Here is a 26,607-nt window from a genome sequence, read left to right as displayed (position 1 = left end):
GAAATATTATTAAGCATATACTTCTTGATATTGGGTTATAGTTAAATCGATTTTCTTTGGAAAATAAATGTGACTTAAGTCTGTGATTAAAGGTGGTTTATTAAATATGGAAGATTTTTATAAACCATCTTTAATCACAGATTTCCCTCAGTGCTTAACGTTAAGTGTTTCTAGACTTTGGACGGGCTTTTAGTCTCTTGTGAACCTTCTTTCGTTTTGTGATGTGGGCCATTAAATGTCTTTCCTTTGGAATTACACAAACACTTCCAAATGATATTCCATTACCTGTTAATGGTAATTTCCTAAAATTTATCAGGGTAGATAAAGATTTTGGTGACTCTTTTCCAATAATTATGTACACCGTATGTTACCCTGAAGATACTTTGCTGGTTTACTCTGACATATCATGTACAATTATTTTAATCAGTAATTGTTCGTGGTAAAAATGTTGGAAAAAAAAACGATGGGAATGATTTTATCATTTTATCTGTATTTAAGATCCGTTATTTAAGTGCTTTCCATTTACTTTACAACAAAATCTAAAGTTATTGTTTCATGTTTCATCCTGTTTTGGAGTAAAATCAGCACCACAAAGCTGGACAACAACAAGCATGTGAACTTAATTGAAATGATTTTAAATAAAAGGTATAACAAATTGACTTACCAGGAAAAAAAATCTAAGTTTACATATAATTATTTCATTCATTATTCTTTTTAAACCAAGACGTCATCATTTCCTTTATTTCAATGCATGTCTCATAAAATAAGCTTCAGCTGTAATGTTAGATTGTATTTCCACACAAGATGTCGCTGTAGACCGTGACTTGGAGACATTGTCACATTATTAATACTCCGCCTAACGCAAAACAGATCAGAGCGTCACACATTTCTGACATCAGGAGGCCTCGTGAATTTGTCTTTCTCCAGCTGGTATTGAATTATATGAAAACACCATTTCATCTTATTTGTGAATATCCACTAAATGTAAGAGATGGATGTACCGAACAGTGCTCGCTGTGCCTGGATGAAGACTCTGCTGTTGCTGCTGCTTTGTTTATGGGATTTGTGTTCCGCTCAGATTTCGTACTCGGTTTCAGAGGAGGCCAAGAAGGGAACCGTTGTTGGAAATTTAGCGAAGGATCTTAATCTCAATGTGCAGGAACTGGAATCGCGCATGTTTCAGCTCGTGACAGGATCTAACGCCAAGTATTTCGAGGTAAATCGGAAAACCGGGATTTTATTAGTTAATGACAGAATAGATAGAGAGGAGCTGTGTGAAAGCAAACAGAAATGCGTATTGAATATTGAAGCGATGATGCACAATCCTCACAAGCTCTACCGGGTCGAAATTAATATATTAGACATTAATGATAACTCTCCGGTGTTTCCACGTAAATCGGTGGTTTTGAATATTACGGAAAATATGCATCCTGGAGATCGGTTTTCCGTAACCACGGCGCGTGACATGGACATCGGTAGCAATGCAGTGAAGTCTTATAAAATAAATACAAATGAATATTTTTCACTGGACACAACGAGTGATTCAGCTGAGCTCGTGCTTCAAAAATCTTTGGACAGAGAGAGAGAATCGGTGATTAAGCTCGTGTTGACTGGCGTAGACGGCGGGACTCCACCTAGATCCGGAACAATGCAGATAGTTATAAATGTTTTGGATATAAATGACAACAGCCCAGTTTTTACAAAACCACTTTACAAAGTCAAGGTTCATGAGAATGCAGGAGTAGGAACTAAAATCCTGACTGTTTCTGCATCAGATGCAGATGAAGGTGTCAATGGTGAAGTGTCCTATTTGATTACCAGTGATGAGGATAACTCGGCGTTAGACTTATTCTCCATAGATCCTATTTCGGGGGACATTACTGTTAAATCTATTATTGATTATGAGGAACATTCTGCTGTTGAACTGAGAATTCAGGCTCAGGACAAAGGACATTCTCCAAGAATGTCCAGATGTAAAGTGCTAATTGAAGTAATTGATGTTAATGACAATGCACCAGAGATATCAGTTACTCTGCTCATGAGCTCCGTAAGCGAGGACATCAAACCTGGCACAGATGTAGCATTAATCACCGTATCAGATAAAGACAGTGGAACGAACGGTAAAGTAAACTGTAAACTTCTAGCTCCGAGTCCTTTTAAATTACAGCTATCATATAAAAACTCTTACGCTCTTGTTGTGAATGAAGCTCTGGACAGAGAGCGTGTCTCACAATATAATGTGACAGTTGTAGCTAATGATGAGGGAACTCCTTCCCTCTCCAGCAGTAACGTTATAACAGTTCATGTGTCTGATGTGAATGATAACGCGCCTTTATTTACTGCACCGGTGATAAACATTAGCGTGAAAGAGAATAGTCCAGTTGGAGGGCTGATGACGTCACTAACGGCTCGAGACTTAGACGTCGGTGAAAACTCGCTTGTTTCGTATTCATTAAGTGATACAGAGAGCAGCAGAGTGTCAAATCTGATGAACATTAACTCACACACCGGTGAACTGTACAGTCTGAAGTCTTTCGATTACGAAGAAACGAAACGACTTCAGTTTAAAGTTCAAGCCACTGACTCTGGTGTTCCTCCGCTAAGTAGTAACGTGACTGTAAACGTTTTTATCCTGGATGAGAATGACAACAGTCCAGTTTTTCTCCCTCCTTATTCTGAACCCGGATCAGTAAACAGTGAGAACATTCCCTACTCTGCTGAAGCGGGGTATTTTGTGGCTAAAGTCAGAGCTGTAGACGCTGATTCAGGTTATAATGCACTATTATCATATCACATAACCGAACCAAAGGGAACGAATCTCTTCCGAATCGGAACCAGCAGCGGAGAAATAAGGACTAAAAGACGAATGAGTGACAACGATTTAAAATCTCACCCTCTTATCATTACTGTCTCGGATAACGGAGAACCTTCACTGTCCACAACTATGAGTATTGAAGTTGTGGTTGTGGAAAATATGGACAGTCTGCAGCCTTCACTAAGACAAGTGCCAGTAAAGGAGGAGAATTTTTCTAAACTGAATCTCTATCTGCTCATCGCTATTGTCTCAGTGTCCGTGATATTTTTACTGAGCCTCATCGCTTTAATAGCAGCTAAATGCTACGGGACAGACGGCGGTTTCAGCAGGTCCAGCGCTCCAGTGATCACTACACACCCTGACGGGAGCTGGTCTTACTCCAAATCCACTCAGCAGTATGATGTGTGTTTTAGTTCAGACACACTGAAGAGTGACGTAGTAGTTTTCCCCTCGCCGTTTCCGCCTGCAGACGCAGAACTGATCAGCATTAATGAAGGAGACACTTTTAACAGGACACAAACTCTTCCTAGCACTGGGAAGGTAAGACGATGGTTAACTTAATCAGCTCCGTGTTTTTGGATTGCTTTTATTCTCCTGTGAAGTCTCTTTTGTGTTGTGTTGTGATTCATTAATGGCTTTTCCGTTTAAATTATACAAACTTTCTTAAATGATATTCCAAATCCGTGGAATTTCATTTCTTCTTTCTGGTAATTTTACGTGCTTTCTCAATGTTGATCAAGACACTAAATTCCTACAAAGTATATTACAATGATGTTATTTCGTTATTTCTTTCTGGCATTTCTTGTATTTTTATTTTGATCAGTCCCGGCTTTTTATTAGTAATTCTTCCTGGTGAACTATTGACGATCTTAATGGATTTATTATTTTATCTATATTTTAGTCTAGTTGTTTAACTGTTTTTCATTTACTTTCCAACAAGATATATAGGGTTTTTTCGTGTTCCTTGTTGCTTTGGAGTAAAATCAGCACCACAAAGATAGACAGCTGCTTGTTTTACATTCACAGTCGAAACTATGAATATATTCGAGACAATAACTTGTAACTGTCTGTGGAAAAATTAAAGAATTTTTTTTAAATACATATCTTCTTGCCCATCTTAGGCAGAGCATGTTGTCATTAGTTTTAATAGCGGGGTCTTTTAATTGGCTTTCTAATTTACAAAAAAAATGTCTGACTCACAATACGTGGTAAATTGTTTATTAATTTTATCCATGAAATTTCTGAAATTGTTGTTGATCAACGTTTACAGTATTTAATATAGCAGGTGATCGTTATTTCTCCGCCTCGTGTTTTCTATTGAAGCGATTGGCAGTAGCTAAATAGGTGGGTGAGGCTTATGGTATATTACAGCAGATACGGTTAGCTGGAAAAAGAGAATTCCTACCGTTTTACCTCCCTTTCAGGGGGAGTTGGGCTCTCTTAGTGGCGCGACGTCACCTGGCTGAGTTAGCCCAGGCGTTGAGGCTAAGGTGTGTGGCATTTTCCTTGAGTAGCGCCCCCCTCTGTCCGGTATTCAAGCATAGAAAGGAATGGAATTAAGGATAAAAATAAAACCAAAAGGAGGTAGATAAATAAAAAGTATACACTATATAATAACTATATAAAATATGAAAATATATGTGAATAATATATGTATATACATAAATGCGTTATGGTTTTAATGATTGTCCTTAAAGTGTCCATGTGCAGTATAGAGTGTATAGAGTGACACTGTGCTGTGCATGTCCAGAGTTAAAGTGACAGTCCAGAGTTAAAGTTTCATAGTGCAAAAGAAAAGTTGTGCAGAAAAAAGTGAAGATGGAGGGAGAGGTCCAGTACTAGATCCTGGGTGTTTCCTGGTTTAAACTCCAAATGGCCTGCGGGAAGAAGCTTCTTCTCATTCTCTGTGTTTGCTTTCAATGAGTGGAAGTTGATGTAAATCAATTGTGGATTCCTTGTTAACAATTATGTCTTACCTCCACCTCCCCCTTCGGTTGGATATAGGCTGGGGCTAAGCGAGTGGCTGGCTGACTCTTTGGTGGTGGAGTTCCTCTCTCCTATCTTTGTGCTGTTGCGCACGTAGGACATTTTCCGGTGTGTATTTGGGGTGTTCACTGGTGGTGTGCTGTTTGACACTTCTCACTCCATCTAATTAGAGCAGCAATTAGCCATCGTTGTAAGTTCCAGCCTGACTCCTGTATTGGAGATTAGTGTGATAGCATTGAGTTGGGCTTTAGTCCACTGGAATTTGTGTGTATGTATGTGAACAGATTATGGTTTTGGTAATGATGTTGTGCTTTTAATATTGTGGGAAATTGATGTAAAAATAAAGATTGTTTATTTTTGTTAAGACTGTCTTCGCCTGATATGTGGGAACGAATTTGTGTTTCATATTTTGGATAAATTGGTTAATGGACAACTCAAAATAACAAACTATTTCCTGGGGAGAAATACCAGAGGTGGCGTAGTCTGTGTTGTCATATTTATCATTTTACTGTACCAATTAGACTTCATGAAATCTCGCTTTCCCCACATTAAAATTAAGCTTCTGAACTTCTATGGAATTATTTCATAAAAAAATAAATAAATAAATAAATAATAATAAAAAAAAAAACTTGAAGGAACTGATTTAACAGGAAAAGTCTACAGTAACATTTAATTGTATCTGAAAATATGCTCCAAATAATAATGTGACAGTTATAATAACTGCCTAATCATAGAGTCTATTACAGTTCTGAAAACCTCCAAATGTTTAGTTGTGTAACTAAGCTTTAATATATCTTTTTACTTCTTTAAAATCGAGAAGTAATCAATTATTTACTCTTAGCATTTCGGTTATTTCAATGCATGTTTCTTAAAATAAATTTCAGCTGCAATGTTAGATTACATTTCCACACAAGATGTCGCTGTAGACCGTGACTTGGAGACATTGGCACATTATTAATACTCCGCCTAACGCAAAACAGATCTTAGCGTCACATACTTCTGACATCAGGAGGCCTCGTGTAGTTCTCTTTCTCCAGCGGGTATTAAATTAAATAAAGACACTATTTCATCTTATTTGTAAATATCCACTAAATGTAAGAGATGGATGTACCGGACAGTGCTCGCTGTGCCTGGATGAAGGCTCTGCTGCTGCTGTCTCTTTGTTTATGGGATTTGTGTTCCGCTCAGATTTCGTACTCGGTTTCAGAGGAGGCCAAGAAGGGAACCGTTGTTGGAAATTTAGCGAAGGATCTTAATCTCAATGTGCAGGAACTGGAATCGCGCATATTTCAGCTTGTTACTGGAAATAACGCCAAGTATTTTGAGGTAAATCGGAAAACGGGGATTTTATTAGTGAATGACAGAATAGACAGAGAGGAGCTGTGTGAAAGCAAACAGAAATGCGTATTGAATATTGAAGCCATGATACACAATCCTCACAAGCTCTACCGAGTCGAAATTAATATACTGGACATTAATGATAACTCTCCCGTTTTTCCAGATCAATCTCTTGTTCTGGATATTACTGAAAATATGCTTCCGGGGGATCGCTTCCCTTTAAAACCGGCACGTGACGTAGATATCAGTAGCAATTCTGTGAAAAACTATAAACTAAACACAAATGACTATTTCTCACTGGATGTACAAAGTGCAGAAAAACAGAGGGTTTCGGCTGAGCTCGTGCTTCAGAAATCTTTGGACCGAGAGAAAGAATCGGTGATCAATCTCGTGCTCACTGCTGTAGACGGCGGGACTCCTCCCAAATCCGGAACAATGCAGATAGTTGTTAATGTACTGGATATTAATGATAACAGCCCTGTATTTTCGAAACCTCTTTATAAAGTGAAGGTGCAAGAGAATGTAAGTGTAGGAACAAAAATTGTTTCCATTTCTGCATCTGATGCAGACGAGGAAAATAACGGTGAAGTATCATACTCAATTATAAGCGATGAGGAAGACTTTTTTCTCATAAATGCTCTTTCTGGGGATATTACTGTAAAAAGTAATATTGATTATGAGGAAAATCCAGCAATAGAACTGAGAATTCAGGCTCAGGACAAAGGACAGTCTCCACGAAGATCTACATGTAAAGTGTTAATTGAAGTAGTGGATGTTAATGACAATGCACCAGAGATATCAGTTACTCTGCTCATGAGCTCCGTAAGCGAGGACATCAAACCTGGCACAGATGTAGCATTAATCACCGTATCAGATAAAGACAGTGGAACGAACGGTAAAGTAAACTGTAAACTTCTAGCTCCGAGTCCTTTTAAATTACAGCTATCATATAAAAACTCTTACGCTCTTGTTGTGAATGAAGCTCTGGACAGAGAGCGTGTCTCACAATATAATGTGACAGTTGTAGCTAATGATGAGGGAACTCCTTCCCTCTCCAGCAGTAACGTTATAACAGTTCACGTGTCTGATGTGAATGATAACGCGCCTTTATTTACTGCACCGGTGATAAATATCAGCGTGAGAGAGAATAGTCCAGTTGGAGGGCTGATGACGTCACTAACAGCTCGAGACTTAGACGTCGGTGAAAACGCGATCGTTTCGTATTCGTTAAGTGATACAGAGAGCAGCAGGGTGTCAAATCTGATGAACATTAACTCACACACCGGTGAACTGTACAGTCTGAAGTCTTTCGATTACGAAGAAACGAAACGACTTCAGTTTAAAGTTCAAGCCACTGACTCTGGTGTTCCTCCGCTAAGTAGTAACGTGACTGTGAACGTTTTTATCCTGGATGAGAATGACAACAGTCCAGTTTTTCTCCCTCCTTATTCTGAACCGGGATCAGTAAACAGTGAGAACATTCCCTACACTGCTGAAGCGGGGTATTTTGTGGCTAAAGTCAGAGCTGTAGACGCTGATTCAGGTTATAATGCATTATTATCATATCACATAACCGAACCAAAGGGAACGAATCTCTTCCGAATCGGAACCAGCACCGGAGAAATAAGGACTAAAAGACGAATGAGTGACAACGACTTAAAAGCTCACCCTCTTATCATTACTGTCTCGGATAACGGAGAACCTTCACTGTCCACAACTATGAGTATTGAAGTTGTGGTTGTGGAAAATATGGACAGTCTGCAGCCTTCACTAAGACAAGTGCCAGTAAAGGAGGAGAATTTTTCTAATCTGAATCTCTATCTGCTCATCGCTATTGTCTCAGTGTCCGTGATATTTTTACTGAGCCTCATCGCTTTAATAGCAGCTAAATGCTACGGGACAGACGGCGGTTTCAGCAGGTCCAGCGCTCCAGTGGTCACTACACACCCTGACGGGAGCTGGTCTTACTCTAAATCCACACAGCAGTATGATGTATGTTTTAGTTCAGACACACTGAAGAGTGACGTAGTAGTTTTCCCCTCGCCGTTTCCGCCTGCAGACGCAGAACTGATCAGCATTAATGAAGGAGACACTTTTAACAGGACACAAACTCTTCCTAGCACTGGGAAGGTAAGACGATGTTGAACTTAAACTGCGTCTATATTTTGGTTGGTCTATAATCTTTTGTGAACTCACTTTCGTGTTGTGTTGGTGGTCATTAAAGGTTTTTCTGTTTGAATTATACAACCATTTGCAAATGATATTCCAAATCCGTTGAATTTCGTGTTTTTCTATATGTCACGTCTATTTTGTGATACACTTTCACAGACTTTATGTGTTTGTTTTGAGAAATCACAGATTTCCACAGTTTTTGTGCTGACATCGTTTGCCGGTTGGAGTGTCTTGGCTAAAACATGTTTGGTTTTTAAAAAAATGGTTCAAATAAACTAAATGGATAAGGCTCTGGTTGATCCGCAGTCTATCATGGGAACAGTAGAAGTGAAAAAAAAACCCACTGCATTCCGGGTCAGTCCATAGCAATAAAAATAAATCTTTTAAAAAATAAAATTAGGCAAGAGATTTTTTTTTATTGGTTAAGCATTCTGTTGGGACTCCGTCCAGGGTGTATCCTGCCTTGATGCCCGATGACGCCTGAGATAGGCACAGGCTCCCCGTGACCCGAGGTAGTTCGGATAAGCGGTAGAAAATGAGTGAGTGAGAGAGTGAGTGAGTATTCTGTTCGGAAATCCTTTCATGACAACAACAAAAAAGGTTTAACGCGCTTCGTCAAGTTCTAGATTGAAATCAGCACCACGAGATTGGACAGCTACATGTTTCAGATTTATAAAAGGAACTATGAATAACATTACATACAAAAGTCTTAAATAAAAGTAAAAGCAAGGATTTAAAAAAAGCCAGAAGCAAGAACATTTAATAGAGATATAATTTAGCCCAAATGGTTATTAAATGCTTAGAATATTTTTCATTGTTATTTTAAATTTCATTAATTAAGATCATATTTAATTTAACCACCTTTACATCAGACAGTTAAATCACAAATATTTTACTTTTTTTTTGTTAAACAAATTAAACTTAATTGTCTTTTTTAAATCTTGTTAAAGAATATACGACGTACTTATTTGTGGCTGTTTCAATAATAGTGAAAAAAGTAACATTTACAGAATTACCATTTATGCTACATTGTATTAGTATTAAAATAGAAAGGGTTATTTTTGTAAATGAATGATAGAGCCTCGTTTTTTTCCGTATAATAAACGTTGAAAATATTATACACTTCATACACGTAGCATATCTTTTTTTTTTTTCATCTTTTTTTTTATATGACCTTTTTAAAAATTGTATTTCAGCTGTAATGTTAGATTGCATTTCCACACAAGATGTCGCTGGAGACCGTGATTTGGAGACATTGGCAAATTATTAATACTCCGCCTAACGCAAAACAGATCTTAGCGTCACATACTTCTGACATCAGGAGGCCTCGTGTAGTTCTCTTTCTCCAGCGGGTATTAAATTAAATAAAGACACTATTTCATCTTATTTGTAAATATCCACTAAATGTAAGAGATGGATGTACCGGACAGTGCTCGCTGTGCCTGGATGAAGGCTCTGCTGCTGCTGCTGCCTCTTTGTTTATGGGATTTGTGTTCCGCTCAGATTTCGTACTCGGTTTCTGAGGAGGCCAAGAAGGGAACCGTTGTTGGAAATTTAGCGAAGGATCTTAATCTCAATGTGCAGGAACTGGAATCGCGCATGTTTCAGCTTGTGACTGGATCTTACGCCAAGTATTTCGAGGTAAATCGGAAAACCGGGATTTTATTAGTTAATGACAGAATAGACAGAGAGGAGCTGTGTGAAAGCAAACAGAAATGCGTATTGAATATTGAAGCAATGATGCACAATCCTCACAAGCTCTACCGGGTCGAAATCAATATACTTGACATTAATGATAACTCTCCCGTGTTTCCAGATCAAAAACTTGTTTTAGATATTACTGAAAATATGCTTCCGGGGGATCGATTCCCTTTACAACCGGCTCGTGACGTGGACATCAGCAGCAATTCTGTGAAAAACTATAAACTTATCACAAATGACTATTTCTCACTGGATGTAAGTGCTGAAAAACAGAGGGTTTCGACTGAGCTCGTGCTTCAGAAAGCTTTGGACCGAGAGAAAGAATCGGTGATCAATCTCGTGCTCACTGCTGTAGACGGCGGGACTCCTCCCAGATCCGGAACAATGCAGATAGTTGTTAATGTACTGGATATTAATGATAACAGCCCTGTATTTTCGAAACCTCTTTACAAAGTGAAGGTGCAAGAGAATGTAAGTGTAGGAACTAAAATTCTTTCCGTTTCCGCAACGGATGCAGACGAGGGAATTAACGGTGAAGTATCTTACTCAATTATAAGTAAGGAGGAAGACTTCTTCTTCATAAATGTTATTTCTGGGGACATTAGTGTCAAAGGTAATATTGATTATGAGGAAAATCCAGCTATAGAACTGAGAATTCAGGCTCAGGACAAAGGACATTCTCCACGAAGATCTACATGTAAAGTGTTAATTGAAGTAGTGGATGTTAATGACAATGCACCAGAGATATCAGTTACTCTGTTCATGAGCTCCGTAAGCGAGGACATCAAACCTGGCACAGATATAGCATTAATCACCGTATCAGATAAAGACAGTGGAACGAACGGTAAAGTAAACTGTAAACTTCTAGCTCCGAGTCCTTTTAAATTACAGCTATCATATAAAAACTCTTACGCTCTTGTTGTGAATGAAGCTCTGGACAGAGAGCGGGTCTCACAATATAATTTGACAGTTGTAGCTAATGATGAGGGAACTCCTTCCCTCTCCAGCAGTAACGTTATAACGGTTCATGTGTCTGATGTGAATGATAACGCGCCTTTATTTACTGCACCGGTGATAAATATTAGCGTGAGAGAGAATAGTCCAGTTGGAGGGCTGATGACGTCATTAACGGCTCGCGACTCAGACGTCGGTGAAAACGCGATTGTTTCTTATTCATTAAGTGATACAGAGAGCAGCAGAGTGTCAAATCTGATGAACATTAACTCACACACCGGTGAACTGTACAGCCTGAAGTCTTTCGATTACGAAGAAACGAAACGACTTCGGTTTCAAGTTCAAGCCACTGACTCTGGTGTTCCTCCGCTAAGTAGTAACGTGACTGTGAACGTTTTTATCCTGGATGAGAATGACAACAGTCCAGTTTTTCTCCCTCCTTATTCTGAACCCGGATCAGTAAACAGTGAGAACATTCCCTACTCTGCTGAAGCGGGGTATTTTGTGGCTAAAGTCAGAGCTGTAGATGCTGATTCAGGTTATAATGCACTATTATCATATCACATAACCGAATCAAAAGGAACGAATCTTTTCCGAATCGGAACCAGCACCGGAGAAATAAGGACTAAAAGACGAATGAGTGACAACGACTTAAAAGCTCACCCGCTTATCATTACTGTCTCGGATAACGGAGAACCTTCACTGTCCACAACTATGAGTATTGAAGTTGTGGTTGTGGAAAATATGGACAGTCTGCAGCCTTCACTAAGACAAGTGCCAGTAAAGGAGGAGAATTTTTCTAAACTGAATCTCTATCTGCTCATCGCTATTGTCTCAGTGTCCGTGATATTTTTACTGAGCCTCATCGCTTTAATAGCAGCTAAATGCTACGGGACAGACGGCGGTTTCAGCAGGTCCAGCGCTCCAGTGGTCACTACACACCCTGACGGGAGCTGGTCTTACTCCAAATCCACTCAGCAGTATGATGTGTGTTTTAGTTCAGACACACTGAAGAGTGACGTAGTAGTTTTCCCCTCGCCGTTTCCGCCTGCAGACGCAGAACTGATCAGCATTAATGGAGGAGACACTTTTACTAGAAATCAAACTCTTCCCAGCACTGGGAAGGTAAGATTATACTTAATTTAGCCTTTTCTTCTTCTTTTTAAATGCATGTATGTTCGCTCTAAATTCTGTTTCATGCTGTGTTGAAGGTCATTAAATGTCTTTAGGCTTGAAACAGAAATATTTCCAGTTGATTTTCCAACTGACCCAAATTCCAATTTCAGTTCCTAATTTTTTTCAATTCTAGTAAAGTATTTGAAGCTTTCCATCGAATACTTTTCAGTCATTATATTTTTTTATCTAACTTTTTTATTTACTTCGGCAGATCATATGTTTATTTTGACAAGTCACGTTTTGAAGTAAAAATAGCAGCACAGTGTTGGACAACGATTCATTTTATAACGGGTACTTTGAATTTTTTTTCTAAAATGAAAAAAGTGACTCCAGGTGAGAGGAAATACAGGAATGAAACAAAAATATACGGTTTCACTTTTTTTTACTCATCATAAGCAGAATTTTGTCTTTGTTTAATATTAATTGGTATTTTGAATGGTTTAATAATAACAATATTTGACTAATAATAGGTGGTAAATTGCTTAAATATGTGCCCATTCTTTTTTCGGATTTTGTTGAATGTTAAGGCTTGATATATTTAAGATTAAACTTTGCATGCTTATATAAATAATGTTAAACTTAAAAAATATCGCATAATAAATTCGGAAATAATAGTCTGCAGACATAAGGAAATGCATAATCTAAATATTTAAAAAGACATTTTATTCCATACGGTCTAGTAACATCGTTATTTTTTATTTATGGTGTTTTAAAATATCATGTGATAGGTTTATCTACTATACACTCATTAAAAAATATATTAAAACTATGAAATTCAACAAATGTTTTTTTGAGTGACGATAATATGATGTTTATATTATCCTTTTTAAAAACCAAGGAGTTTACAGTGATTTACAATTAGCATTTCGGTTAATTTAATACAGGTCTCATAAAATAAGTTTCAGCTGCAATGTTAGCTTGTATTTCTACACAAGATGTCGCTGTAGACCGTGACTTGGAGAGATTGGCACATTATTAATACTCCGCCTAACGCAAAACAGATCAGAGCGTCACATACTTCTGAAACCAGGAGGCCTCGTGTATTTGTCTTTCTCCAGCGGGTATTGAATTATATGAAAACACCATTTCATCTTATTTGTGAATATCCACTAAATGTAAGTGATGGATGTACCGGACAGTGCTCGCTGTGCCTGGATGAAGGCTCTGCTGCTGCTGCCTCTTTGTTTATGGGATTTGTGTTCCGCTCAGATTTCGTACTCGGTTTCTGAGGAGGCCAAGAAGGGAACCGTTGTTGGAAATTTAGCGAAGGATCTTAATCTCAATGTGCAGGAACTGGAGTCGCGCATGTTTCAGCTCGTGACAGGATCTAACGCCAAGTATTTCGAGGTAAATCGGAAAACCGGGATTTTATTAGTTAATGACAGAATAGACAGAGAGGAGCTGTGTGAAAGCAAACAGAAATGCGTATTGAATATTGAAGCGATGATGCACAATCCTCACAAGCTCTACCGGGTCGAAATTAATATACTGGACATTAATGATAACTCTCCGGTGTTTTCACTTCAAATATTTGCTTTGGACATTACTGAGAATGTTCTTCCGGGAGATCGGTTTCCACTAATCACTGCTCGTGACATCGACGTCGGTAGTAATTCAATAAAGAATTATAAAATTAACGCAAATGAATATTTTTCATTAGATATTCAAAGTGATTCGGTTGAACTTATGCTTCAGAAATCTTTGGACAGAGAGAGAGAATCGGTGATTAAGCTTGTGCTCACTGCTATAGACGGCGGGACTCCTCCCAGATCCGGAACAATGCAGATAGTTATAAATGTGCAAGATATAAATGACAACAGCCCAATTTTTACCAAACCTCTTTACAAAATCAAGGTTCACGAAAATTCAGGAATAGGAACTAATATCCTGACTGTTTCCGCATCAGATGCAGACGAAGGGAATAACGGTGAAGTGTCATACTCTGTTTTAAGTTATGAGGAAACCCCGTCATTAGACGTATTCACCATCGATCCTGTGTTTGGACACATTACAGTGAAAGGAAATATTGATTATGAGCAAAGCCCAGCGATTGAACTGAGAATTCAGGCTCAAGACAAAGGACAACCTCCAAGAAGGTCCAGATGTAAAGTATTAATTGAAGTAGTGGATGTTAATGACAATGCACCAGAGATATCAGTTACTCTGCTCATGAGCTCCGTAACCGAGGACATCAAACCTGGCACAGATGTAGCATTAATCACCGTATCAGATAAAGACAGTGGAACGAACGGTAAAGTAAACTGTAAACTTCTAGTTCCGAGTCCTTTTATATTACAGCTATCATATAAAAACTCTTACGCTCTTGTTGTGAATGAAGCTCTGGACAGAGAGCGGGTCTCACAATATAATGTGACACTTGTAGCTAATGATGAGGGAACTCCTTCCCTCTCCAGCAGTAACGTTATAACAGTTCATGTGTCTGATGTGAATGATAACGCGCCTTTATTTACTGCACCGGTGATAAATATTAGCGTGAGAGAGAATAGTCCAGTTGGAGGGCTGATGACGTCACTAACGGCTCGGGATTTAGACGTTGGGGAAAACGCACTTATTTCGTATTCATTAAGTGATACAGAGAGCAGCAAAGTGTCAAATCTGATGAACATTAACTCACACACCGGTGAACTGTACAGCCTGAAGTCTTTCGATTACGAAGAAACGAAACGACTTCGGTTTCAAGTTCAAGCCACTGACTCTGGTGTTCCTCCGCTAAGTAGTAACCTGACTGTGAACGTTTTTATCCTGGATGAGAATGACAACAGTCCAGTTTTTCTCCCTCCTTATTCTGAACCCGGATCAGTAAACAGTGAGAACATTCCCTACTCTGCTGAAGCGGGGTATTTTGTGGCTAAAGTCAGAGCTGTAGACGCTGATTCAGGTTATAATGCACTATTATCATATCACATAACCGAACCAAAGGGAACGAATCTCTTCCGAATCGGAACCAGCACCGGAGAAATAAGGACTAAAAGACGAATGAGTGACAACGACTTAAAAGCTCACCCTCTTATCATTACTGTCTCGGATAACGGAGAACCTTCACTGTCCACAACTCTGAGTATTGAAGTTGTGGTTGTGGAAAATATGGACAGTCTGCAGCCTTCACTAAGACAAGTGCCAGTAAAGGAGGAGAATTTTTCTAACCTGAATCTCTATCTGCTCATCGCTATTGTCTCAGTGTCCGTGATATTTTTATTGAGCCTCGTCGCTTTAATAGCAGCTAAATGCTACGGTACAGACGGCGGTTTCAGCAGGTCCAGCGCTCCAGTGATCACTACACACCCTGATGGGAGCTGGTCTTACTCCAAATCCACACAGCAGTATGATGTGTGTTTTAGTTCAGACACACTGAAGAGTGACGTAGTAGTTTTCCCCTCGCCGTTTCCGCCTGCAGACGCAGAACTGATCAGCATTAATGAAGGAGACACTTTTACTCGAAATCAAACTCTTCCTAGCACTGGGAAGGTAAGACAATGATCAACTTTAAACTCTTTACTGATTTCGGAGGATTTTATTCTCTTGTCAACTCTCTTCCGCGCTGCGTGTTGGTCATTAAATTTTGGGATTGAATTACACAAACAGTTCAAAATGATCTTCGGCTAATTTACGTTTCCTGTTACCTATAATGCTATGAGTGTTGTCAATGTAGATGACAATTTCAGGCGACTCTTTTACAGTAATTATGTATTTTTTTCTCACGTTGCTTTGCTGTCAGTTCTTATCTATTTATTTTAACCAGTCACATTCTATTTTTACCAGAATTTGTTCTTGGCAAAAATATTTAAGTCGGGAAAGATTTTATTATTCAATGTGCATCTAAGATTGGTTTTTTAAGTTTAAATATTTTTTCTTACATATAGAATACAACAAGATTTAACATTGTTTTTTCGTGTTTCGTCGTGTTTTGGAGTGCAATAAGCACCACAGAGCTGGACAGCCTCTTGTTGCATTTTTTTAAACGAAACTATGGAAAATATTGGAGATAATAAGCCGTAGCTGTAAGAGGAACTAAAAAAAGAAAGTAAGAAAAACACACAATTATTTCATTATCTTGATCATTATAGGCAGGGCGTTGATTCCTTGTTTTCGATTGTGTGTTTTTATAAATGGCCTTTTAATATATAAGAACAATGTGTGACTCACAACAGGTGGTAAATTGTTATTAATTCTATCTATGTATTTTCTGAAAAGTTGTTGTACAACTTTTTATGTTCAATGTTAAAGGGTGTTTACGTGATATATATGATAATTAAAAAAATTAATTATTGCAGTGCTAATTAATATTTCAGGGAAAATCATAGCACGTTTCTTTAAATTCGTGTTTATTTTGACCGTCTTATTCCAAAAGCTTTAATAACAGCACAAAAGTTTCATTAAAGACGCTTTAAATAATCATGTGATGGTTATAATAATTGCCTAATCATAGACTCTATTATACTTCAGAAAAACCACAGATGGATATTTGATTACGTAACGGGTAATATAATCTTTGATATCCTTTAAAAAATAAAGGATTAACAATTATTAATTTTAGCATTTTAGTTATCTCAAATGTTGTTTTATAAAACTAGTTCACCGTTCTACTGGCAGACTGAATTTCCACACAAGATGTCGCTGTAGACCGTGAGTTGAAGATACTGGCACATTATTAATACTCCGCCTAACGCAAAACAGATCAGAGCGTCACATACTTCTTACATTAGGAGGCTTCGTGCATTTTTCTTTTTCCTGGAGTCATTGGATTATAAGAAAGCACTCTATCGGCTCATTTTTGAATATCCAGTAAATGTAAGTGATGGATGTACCGAACAGTGCTCGCTATGCCTACATGAAGGCTCTGCTGCTGCTGCCTCTTTGTTTATGGGATTTGTGTTCCGCTCAGATTTCGTACTCGGTCTCAGAGGAGGCCAAGAAGGGAACCGTTGTTGGAAATTTAGCGAAGGATCTTAATCTCAATGTGCAGGAACTGGAGTCGCGCATGTTTCAGCTTGTGTCTGGATCTAACGCCAAGTATTTCGAGGTAAATCGGAAAACGGGGATTTTATTAGTTAATGACAGAATAGACAGAGAGGAGCTGTGTGAAAGCAAACAGAAATGCGTATTGAATATTGAGGCGATCATGCACAATCCTCACAAGCTCTACCGGGTCGAAATTAATATACTGGACATTAATGATAACTCTCCGGTGTTTCCACGTCAATCAGTTGCTTTGAATATTAGTGAAAACGTACTTCCGGGAGATCGGTTTCCAGTAATCAAGGCTCGTGACAATGACGTCGGTAGTAATTCAGTAAAAACCTATAAAATTAACTCAAACGAATATTTTTCACTAGAAATGCAAAGTGATTCGGCTGAACTCGTGCTTCAGAAAGCTTTGGATAGAGAGAGAGAGTCGGTGATAAAGCTCGTGGTCATTGCTGTAGACGGTGGGACTCCTTCAAGATCTGGAACAATGCAAATAGTTGTTAATGTACTGGATATAAATGACAACAACCCAGTCTTCAGTAAATCTCTGTACAAAGTCAAAGTCAATGAGAATGTACATGAAGGAACTAAGATCATTACAGTTAGTGCTGCAGATGCAGACCAGGGGGTTAACGGTGAAGTATCCTACTCTATTGTTGTTGATGAAGAAAACTCTGCGTTAGAATTATTTTCCATAGATCCTGTTTCAGGGGACATTAATGTTAAATCTAATATCGATTATGAAAAGCATTCGGCTGTTGAGCTTCGAATTGAAGCACAGGACAAAGGACAGTCTCCAAGAATGTCTAGGTGTAAAGTATTAATTGAAGTAGTGGATGTTAATGACAATGCACCAGAGATATCAGTTACTCTGCTCATGAGCTCCGTAAGCGAGGACATCAAACCTGGCACAGATGTAGCATCAATCACCGTATCAGATAAAGACAGTGGAACGAACGGTAAAGTAAACTGTAAACTTCTAGCTCCGAGTCCTTTTAAATTACAGCTATCATATAAAAACTCTTACGCTCTTGTTGTGAATGAAGCTCTGGACAGAGAGCGTGTCTCACAATATAATGTGACACTTGTAGCTAATGATGAGGGAACTCCTTCCCTCTCCAGCAGTAACGTTATAACGGTTCACGTGTCTGATGTGAATGATAACGCGCCTTTATTTACTGCACCGGTGATAAATATCAGCGTGAGAGAGAATAGTCCAGTTGGAGGGCTGATGACGTCACTAACGGCTCGAGACTTAGACGTCGGTGAAAACGCGATCGTTTCTTATTCATTAAGTGATACAGAGAGCAGCAGAGTGTCAAATCTGATGAACATTAACTCACACACCGGTGAACTGTACAGTCTGAAGTCTTTCGATTACGAAGAAACGAAACGACTCCAGTTTAAAGTTCAAGCCACTGACTCTGGTGTTCCTCCGCTAAGTAGTAACGTGACTGTGAACGTTTTTATCCTGGATGAGAATGACAACAGTCCAGTTTTTCTCCCTCCTTATTCTGAACCCGGATCAGTAAACAGTGAGAACATTCCCTACACTGCTGAAGCGGGGTATTTTGTGGCTAAAGTCAGAGCTGTAGACACTGATTCAGGTTATAATGCACTATTATCATATCACATAACCGAACCAAAGGGAACGAATCTCTTCCGAATCGGAACCAGCAGCGGAGAAATAAGGACTAAAAGACGAATGAGTGACAACGACTTAAAAGCTCACCCGCTTATCATTACTGTCTCGGATAACGGAGAACCTTCACTGTCCACAACTCTGAGTATTGAAGTTGTGGTTGTGGAAAATATGGACAGTCTGCAGCCTTCACTAAGACAAGTGCCAGTAAAGGAGGAGAATTTTTCTAATCTGAATCTCTATCTGCTCATCGCTATTGTCTCAGTGTCCGTGATATTTTTACTGAGCCTCATCGCTTTAATAGCAGCTAAATGTTACGGGACAGACGGCGGTTTCAGCAGGTCCAGCGCTCCTGTGATCACTACACACCCTGACGGGAGCTGGTCTTACTCTAAATCCACACAGCAGTATGATGTGTGTTTTAGTTCAGACACACTGAAGAGTGACGTAGTAGTTTTCCCCTCGCCGTTTCCGCCTGCAGACGCAGAACTGATCAGCATTAATGAAGGAGACACTTTTACTCGAACTCAAACGCTGCCTAGCACCGGGCAGGTAAGGAGTCGCTTATAAATTAATGACTGACAAAATGAATTTATTTTTTTGCAACATTCTTTTCACGGTGCTAATTATGGTTCGCTTATCTGGCGCATGCGTACACTTTTAAAATTCAGACCTTTTTTTTAAATAATTTATAAATTAGTTTGTTAATTTTTTGGTAATTATCTCTGTACAATTTACTGTGTGTTTGTTTAATACATTTCTGTAAAAAAAAAAAAAAAAAAAAAGGGACTGTATGATTATGTTAAGATAAAGGAAAACCATAATCATCATTCACAACAAAAGCAAAAATACTTTCTTTGTCTTTTCAGCACCATGGACAGGGTTGGTAGTTTTTCTTATTTTCCTTTGTAAAAGCTGTACCTCATATGTGGTGTTGCTCATTCTGTGTTAACATTTGCATCAACAGTTTGCTGTTACATTACAATCCTTGTGGTATATTTTCTGTGCTTCTATTTCATCATCGTAGTTTTTATGAGATATATTAAATGAGCATATGAGGATTTTTTTAAACGAATACACTTCGGTCTCAATAGCGGTTTATCACACGAGGTCGCCACAGACCGTAACATTGAGGCTGTGTTATTAATATCTGTGGCTCCTCCTTTCAAACTGACGTTGTATTAGGGAGTGGTTTATTAGAGAAATCGTGTGGCATTGTTCGACTCTGAAAGCATGCAGATATTATTTTGAGCATCTCGTGAATAAATCGTCTGTATTTAGCTTGAGCATAAGACATGGATGTCTCGGGATATTTTGCAGCCTGTATTTTGCTCTTCCTGTGTTTATGGGAAAAATCGCTGTGTCAGATTGTCTATTCCGTCTCGGAGGAAGTAAACAAGGGAACGGTTGTCGGAAATATCGCCAAAGACCTGAAAATCAGCGTTCATGAGCTCGAGTCGCGTAGGTTTCAGATTGTATCTGGATCTAATAACAAGAAGCATTTCGACGTGAATTTAAAAACCGGGGCACTGTTCGTGAACGATAGGATTGACCGTGAGGAGTTTTGTGAGCGCAGTCAAAGATGCGTTTTAAACGTAGAGGCTGTCGCTCAAAATCCTCATAGCCTTCATCGGATTGAAATAAATATTTTGGATATTAACGATAATTCTCCGAAATTTCTGGATAGCACTTTAACAATGAACATAGCTGAAGATGCAAGTTCCGGTGACAGATTCCATCTCCCTGTGGCTGAGGATGCTGATGTTGCAAGTAATTCGCTAAAAATCTATAAATTAAGTACAAATGAATATTTTTCTGTTGATGTTCAGGGTGGTGAGCAGAGCCTATCTGCTGAGTTAGTTTTACAGAAGGCTTTAGATAGAGAGAAACAATCCACCATCAATCTAGTGCTGACTGCTCTTGATGGGGGAAAACCTCCAAAGTCAGGGGAATTGCATATTACTATCAATGTTATAGATGTGAATGATAATAAGCCTGTGTTTAGTAAATCTCTTTATAAAGTAAGTATTAAAGAAAATGCTTCTATAGGCACTAAAATCATGTCTCTTACGGCCACTGATTTGGATGAAGGCACAAACAGTGAAATTATTTATTCATTCATTGGACGTGGAAATGTCAAAACAGATGGTTTATTCACAGTCCTTCCTGAGACTGGAGATATTTTAGTCAAAGGCCAAATTGATTATGAAGAAACTCCTGCTATTGAATTAAGAGTTCAAGCTAGAGACAAAGGAAGTCCTCCTAAAACTGCTCAATGCAAAGTTTTAGTGGAAGTTTTGGATGAGAATGACAATGCTCCAGAAATACTAATAACTCCATTGCTGGACAGTGTAAAAGAAGACACAAAACCTGGTGCTGCTGTTGCTTTAGTTACAGTGTCTGATATGGATGGAGGAAAGAATGGAATTGTACATTCTTCTATTAAAGGCTTGTTTCCATTCAAACTGGAATCATCATACGGCAACCATTACTCGCTAGTAGTAGATGGACCACTGGACAGAGAGAGTATTTCTGAGTATAGCATTAGTATATTGGCTAGAGATGAAGGCACTCCAGCACTTTCCAGCAGCAGCATATTTACTGTTCAGATAACTGATGTTAATGATAATGCACCACAGTTTTCCATGTCCACAATTGATGCTTATATAAAGGAAAATAATCAGATTGGTAGTCAAATTACCAAAGTGGTGGCAAATGATCCAGATTTTGGAGAAAATGCTGCACTTTCATACTCATTGCTAGAGAATGGCAATGCTGACATTCCCATATCAACAATGTTTCACTTGAATTCCTTAAATGGAGAAATAGTGACAATGCAGACATTTAACCATGAGATGATGAAAAGAGTTCAATTTCAAGTTCAAGCCACTGACTCTGGAAGTCCACCTCTGAGCTGTAATGTAACTGTGAATGTTTTTATCCTGGATGAGAATGACAACAGTCCTGTTTTTCTCCCTCCTTATTCTGAACCCAGATCAGTAAACAGTGAGAACATTCCCTACTCTGCTGAAGCGGGGTATTTTGTGGCTAAAGTCAGAGCTGTAGACGCTGATTCAGGTTATAATGCACTATTATCATATCACATAACCGAACCAAAGGGAACGAATCTCTTCCGAATCGGAACCAGCAGCGGAGAAATAAGGACTAAAAGACGAATGAGTGACAACGACTTAAAAGCTCACCCTCTTATCATTACTGTCTCGGATAACGGAGAACCTTCACTGTCCACAACTATGAGTATTGAAGTTGTGGTTGTGGAAAATATGGACAGTCTGCAGCCTTCACTAAGACAAGTGCCAGTAAAGGAGGAGAATTTTTCTAATCTGAATCTCTATCTGCTCATCGCTATTGTCTCAGTGTCCGTGATATTTTTACTGAGCCTCATCGCTTTAATAGCAGCTAAATGCTACGGGACAGACGGCGGTTTCAGCAGGTCCAGCGCTCCTGTGATCACTACACACCCTGACGGGAGCTGGTCTTACTCCAAATCCACACAGCAGTATGATGTGTGTTTTAGTTCAGACACACTGAAGAGTGACGTAGTAGTTTTCCCCTCACCGTTTCCGCCTGCAGACGCAGAGCTGATCAGCATTAATGAAGGAGACACTTTTAACAGAACACAAACTCTTCCAAGTTTCACAAAGGTAAGCATCCTGATTGCTTTTGTGCTTTGTCTTGCTGTGCCCGTTCAGATTTGGGACAAAAGTCTTTCCAAAAAAAAAAAAAAAAAAAAAAAAAGTTCTTGAAATCCTATAGGAGGAAACAAGAATTTATAGTATGTGGTTGCAAGGTTTAAGGTTTGTAATGTATTTGTCTAACCTATAGTGCTTAAATATGTAGTTGTGATCTGCTAGTTCTGAGTTTCTGATCTTTTAGATTTTGGCTTATTTCATTTTGGCTAATTTGTCTGTCCTGCCCAGCCCAAAAAAGGCATTGTTTCTCACAAATTCCAAAGTTATTTAGACATACTTGAATAATATGGTGTTCTGGTTTGCGTGCTCTGCTTGCTTTTCAGATGCACACATTATTATCATTTATTTGAGATGAGTGGAAACGTGTGGTTGGAAAGTTTACCTAGAAGTTTGTCATTGCACAGTGTGGAATATTATTCGATATCTTATATTGCTAGTGGTTTTGAATTGAAGTTTAAACTTATTTTTATACATAAAGACTGTAATCAGTTTACATTTCACTCTTATTTTAATAGTGGTTATAACACCCTAAATGACTATCTCCATCATTAACACTACTACTACTATTTCGGCAGCTGCTACTACTGCTACTGCCGCCACCACCACCACCAGCATCATTACTACCTACAGCAAATAAATAAATAAATAAATAAATAAAGTGTAAACCTAAAATTAAAATTTAAAACTTACAATTAATATTTTTTTACATTATGGTATGTAATTAGCTGCTGATTCATTCCAAGTTTTTTAAATATATAAATAATTTTTTTTTGCTTTGAAATGCTCGTTGTGGGGGTTATAAAAATGCCTAAAAATCCTAAATATTAACAGAATCTGACAAGCGAAATGTGATTGCGCGACTGTATTTATATTATGATAATGTGAACGTTTCTGAGCAAAGGCTAATAATGGCAATATATACACACGTGGTGTCGCTATAGACCGTGAATTGGAAATAGGTTGCTCATTATCCTTTGTAGCATCCCTCCTTCTGAATAGTGAAATTAAAAGGTGGGTAAGACTCAGACGGGAATATAGCCCGATGCTAATCAACAGCTCGAGCCTCTGGCATGAAATCGTGTCGTTTTGCATCTAAAGGTTCTTGGAAATAAACACATTTAATGACAGAAGCGATGATCATTAAAGCCGTTGGATCGTCTGCCTGGATCAGGGCGCTGCCGCTGCTGCTGTTTTGTTTATCGAGTTTGTCTCATGGACAGATTTCATACTCCATCTCTGAAGAGGTAAAAAAGGGAACATTGGTTGGAAATATAGCCAAGGACCTTAACGCTGATGTTACTGAACTGCAATCTCGTATGATTCAAGTTGTTGCTGGATCTAATAAGAGGTATTTTGACATAAATTCCAAAACCGGTGCTCTAATTGTTAACGACAGAATTGACAGAGAGAAGCTGTGCAAGGGTAAGCAGAGATGTTCCTTAAATATCGAAGCAATGGCACATAACCCTTTGACCCTGTACCGCATTGAGGTTAATATTCTAGACGTTAACGACAATTCGCCAGTTTTTCCAGTTCAGACGCTTCAGTTGAATATTACTGAAAATGTTCTTGCTGGAGACAGATTTTCTCTACATTTGGCTGATGATATGGATGTAGGCGTGAACACGGTGAAGAGCTACAAGCTCAGTCTGAATGAATATTTTTCACTGGATGCACAGGACACGGGAGAAAGTGTTTCAGCAGAACTAGTGCTGCAGAGAGCTTTAGACCGCGAGAAACAATCCGTGATAAAGCTAACCCTGACCGCTGTAGACGGTGGGAAACCACCCAGATCTGGCACGTCAGAGATAATAGTTCACGTACTGGACATTAATGATAACAACCCAGTGTTTAGTAAACCTCTCTATAAAGTTAAAGTCCACGAGAATGCACCCGTTGGTAGTAAAATCCTGACGGTCTCCGCTACGGATGCTGATGAAGGCGTTAACGGTGACGTAGTGTATTCTTTTGTAGGCCGTGACAGAAACACTTTAGTCAATTTATTTTCTATAAATCCGAATTCAGGTGATATTACAGTAAGAGGCCATATTGATTACGAGGAAAATCCTGCAATTGAATTGAGAGTACAAGCTCAAGACAAGGGCCACTCTCCAAGACATACTAACTGTAAAGTTTTAATAGAAGTACTAGATGTGAATGACAATGCACCTGAGATTTTAGTTACTCTGCTCATGAGATCGGTACCTGAAAACATCAAACCTGGCACAGGTTTTGCATTAATCACAGCTGCAGATAAAGACGGAGGGGCGAATGGGAAAGTGGATTGTAAAATAACGGAAACGAGTCCTTTTAAACTGCAATCGTCATATAAAAACTCGTATTCGGTTGTAGTTAATGAGCCACTGGATAGAGAAGAAATTTCCGAATATAACATCACGATTCATGCTAATGACGAGGGCACGCCAACGCTGTCTAGCACTACTGTTTTACATATTCACGTCTCGGATGTGAACGACAACGCTCCACTCTTTCCGGCACCGATAATAAACATTAACGTGCATGAGAATAGTCCAGCCGGAGGCTTTATATCTACTCTGACAGCGCATGATAGAGATGCAAAGGAAAACGCGCACATTTCTTATTCTTTGATTAATGGAGAAACTGCTATTGTATCGGTATCAACACTGATGAACATAAACTCACACACTGGTGAACTCTACAGCTTGCAGTCACTTAATTATGAAGAAATAAAATACATTCAGTTTAAAGTTCAAGCCACTGACTCTGGTGTTCCTCCACTAAGTAGTAACGTGACTGTGAACGTTTTTATCCTGGATGAGAATGACAACAGTCCAGTTTTTCTCCCTCCTTATTCTGAACCCGGACCAGTAAACAGTGAGAACATTCCCTACTCTGCTGAAGCGGGGTATTTTGTGGCTAAAGTCAGAGCTGTAGATGCTGATTCAGGTTATAATGCACTATTATCATATCACATAACCGAATCAAAGGGAACGAATCTCTTCCGAATCGGAACCAGCACCGGAGAAATAAGGACTAAAAGACGAATGAGTGACAACGACTTAAAAGCTCACCCTCTTATCATTACTGTCTCGGATAACGGAGAACCTTCACTGTCCACAACTATGAGTATTGAAGTTGTGGTTGTGGAAAATATGGACAGTCTGCAGCCTTCACTAAGACAAGTGCCAGTAAAGGAGGAGAATTTTTCAAATCTGAATCTCTATTTGCTCATCGCTATTGTCTCAGTGTCCGTGATATTTTTACTGAGCCTCATCGCTTTAATAGCAGCTAAATGCTACGGGACAGATGGCGGTTTCAGCAGGTCCGGCGCTCATGTGGTCACTACACACCCTGATGGGAGCTGGTCTTACTCTAAATCCACTCAGCAGTATGATGTGTGTTTTAGTTCAGACACACTGAAGAGTGACGTAATAGTTTTTCCCTCATCGTTTCCGCCTGCAGACGCAGAACTGATCAGCATTAACGAAGGAGACACTTTTAACAGGACGCAAACTCTTCCTAGCACTGGGAAGGTAAGGTTATAAAATAAATGCTTTGCATGGTCCATTGATTATATTAAAGGTGCAGGGGGCTGAAAATATTTCATACATCATAACAAATCATTTGGTAACGTTGCATGAGTCGGACTAACTGACATTCTCTTGTATTAAATATAAGGATAATGCGGTCAATAAAAGTTATACTTCACTACCCCTTACACCTTTAAAATCCAACAAAGCATGATAGGTATGCAAGTAGTTTTTTTTTAGGGAAATGCCGCGATTCCAATAAGGATGTACCTTGAACTATTTATGCATGCTACTGATTTTACCTGGCACCATGCTCTTTTAGTGCCATAAGTAATACTTAGCAAAGACAAAATGCGAACAAGCATATGAATTGACTTGGGGTACTGGAAGATTATACAAAAGGATTTCTTAACTGACAGAAGACTTCAAAGAAGTTCATTAGTCCCTCTGGATAAGGATGTTTGCCAAATGCCCAAAATTTTAAGAAAGTAGGGGTGCTAAATCAAACACTGAAGCTGTCACTATTGTACAGTTGTTAAAGCACTCTGAAAGTCAACACCTCCACTCTTGCCACTTTGTGTAAGTAATATTATAAATCATAACCCTAACCTA

At 38.8% G+C, this 26,607-nt stretch overlaps 5 protein-coding genes across 9 annotated transcripts in view; all 5 read left to right on the top strand.

Annotated features, from left to right (window-relative positions):
* The window catches only part of LOC132862899 (protocadherin alpha-C2-like), a 59,036-nt gene that overhangs the window by 10,890 nt on the left and 21,539 nt on the right, over positions 1–26,607 (top strand). Inside the window, exon 1 of one of the 5 annotated variants that reach the window (XM_060895292.1) lies at positions 5,677–8,269. The exons of 2 other annotated variants lie outside the window; for them this stretch is intronic. In XM_060895292.1, the coding sequence (XP_060751275.1) occupies positions 5,903–8,269 (2,367 nt within the window). In that variant the 5' untranslated portion in view covers positions 5,677–5,902. Of the gene's footprint in view, positions 1–5,676; positions 8,270–13,134; positions 15,629–19,934; positions 22,436–26,607 lie in introns of those variants that run through there. 2 more of the 5 variants (XM_060895293.1, XM_060895290.1) reach the window with 2 other exon arrangements.
* Positions 985–3,376, top strand: LOC132863647 (protocadherin alpha-2-like). Its single transcript, XM_060896571.1, has one exon. It carries the CDS (start codon positions 992–994, stop codon positions 3,374–3,376), a length of 2,385 nt encoding a protein of 794 aa, XP_060752554.1. The 5' UTR covers positions 985–991.
* On the top strand, positions 9,545–12,112 carry LOC132862909 (protocadherin alpha-8-like). The gene has a single exon (XM_060895306.1). It carries the CDS (start codon positions 9,725–9,727, stop codon positions 12,110–12,112), a length of 2,388 nt encoding a protein of 795 aa, XP_060751289.1. The 5' UTR covers positions 9,545–9,724.
* LOC132862910 (protocadherin alpha-2-like) lies at positions 16,780–19,340 on the top strand. The gene has a single exon (XM_060895307.1). It carries the CDS (start codon positions 16,959–16,961, stop codon positions 19,338–19,340), a length of 2,382 nt encoding a protein of 793 aa, XP_060751290.1. The 5' UTR covers positions 16,780–16,958.
* On the top strand, positions 23,528–26,010 carry LOC132862907 (protocadherin alpha-2-like). Its single transcript, XM_060895304.1, has one exon. The coding sequence runs from the start codon at positions 23,605–23,607 to the stop codon at positions 26,008–26,010; it is 2,406 nt and encodes an 801-aa protein (XP_060751287.1). The 5' UTR covers positions 23,528–23,604.

Source organism: Tachysurus vachellii, chromosome 20, assembly GCF_030014155.1.
Source record: "Tachysurus vachellii isolate PV-2020 chromosome 20, HZAU_Pvac_v1, whole genome shotgun sequence".
Taxonomy (NCBI): domain Eukaryota; kingdom Metazoa; phylum Chordata; class Actinopteri; order Siluriformes; family Bagridae; genus Tachysurus; species Tachysurus vachellii.
This window is presented reverse-complemented; position numbering and strand designations above follow the sequence as displayed.

Coding starts and splice junctions, on each gene's coding strand:
- LOC132863647 (XM_060896571.1), top strand. CDS start 992: ATGGATGTACCGAACAGTGCTCGCTGTGCCTGGATGAAGACTCTGCTG.
- LOC132862909 (XM_060895306.1), top strand. CDS start 9,725: ATGGATGTACCGGACAGTGCTCGCTGTGCCTGGATGAAGGCTCTGCTG.
- LOC132862910 (XM_060895307.1), top strand. CDS start 16,959: ATGGATGTACCGAACAGTGCTCGCTATGCCTACATGAAGGCTCTGCTG.
- LOC132862907 (XM_060895304.1), top strand. CDS start 23,605: ATGACAGAAGCGATGATCATTAAAGCCGTTGGATCGTCTGCCTGGATC.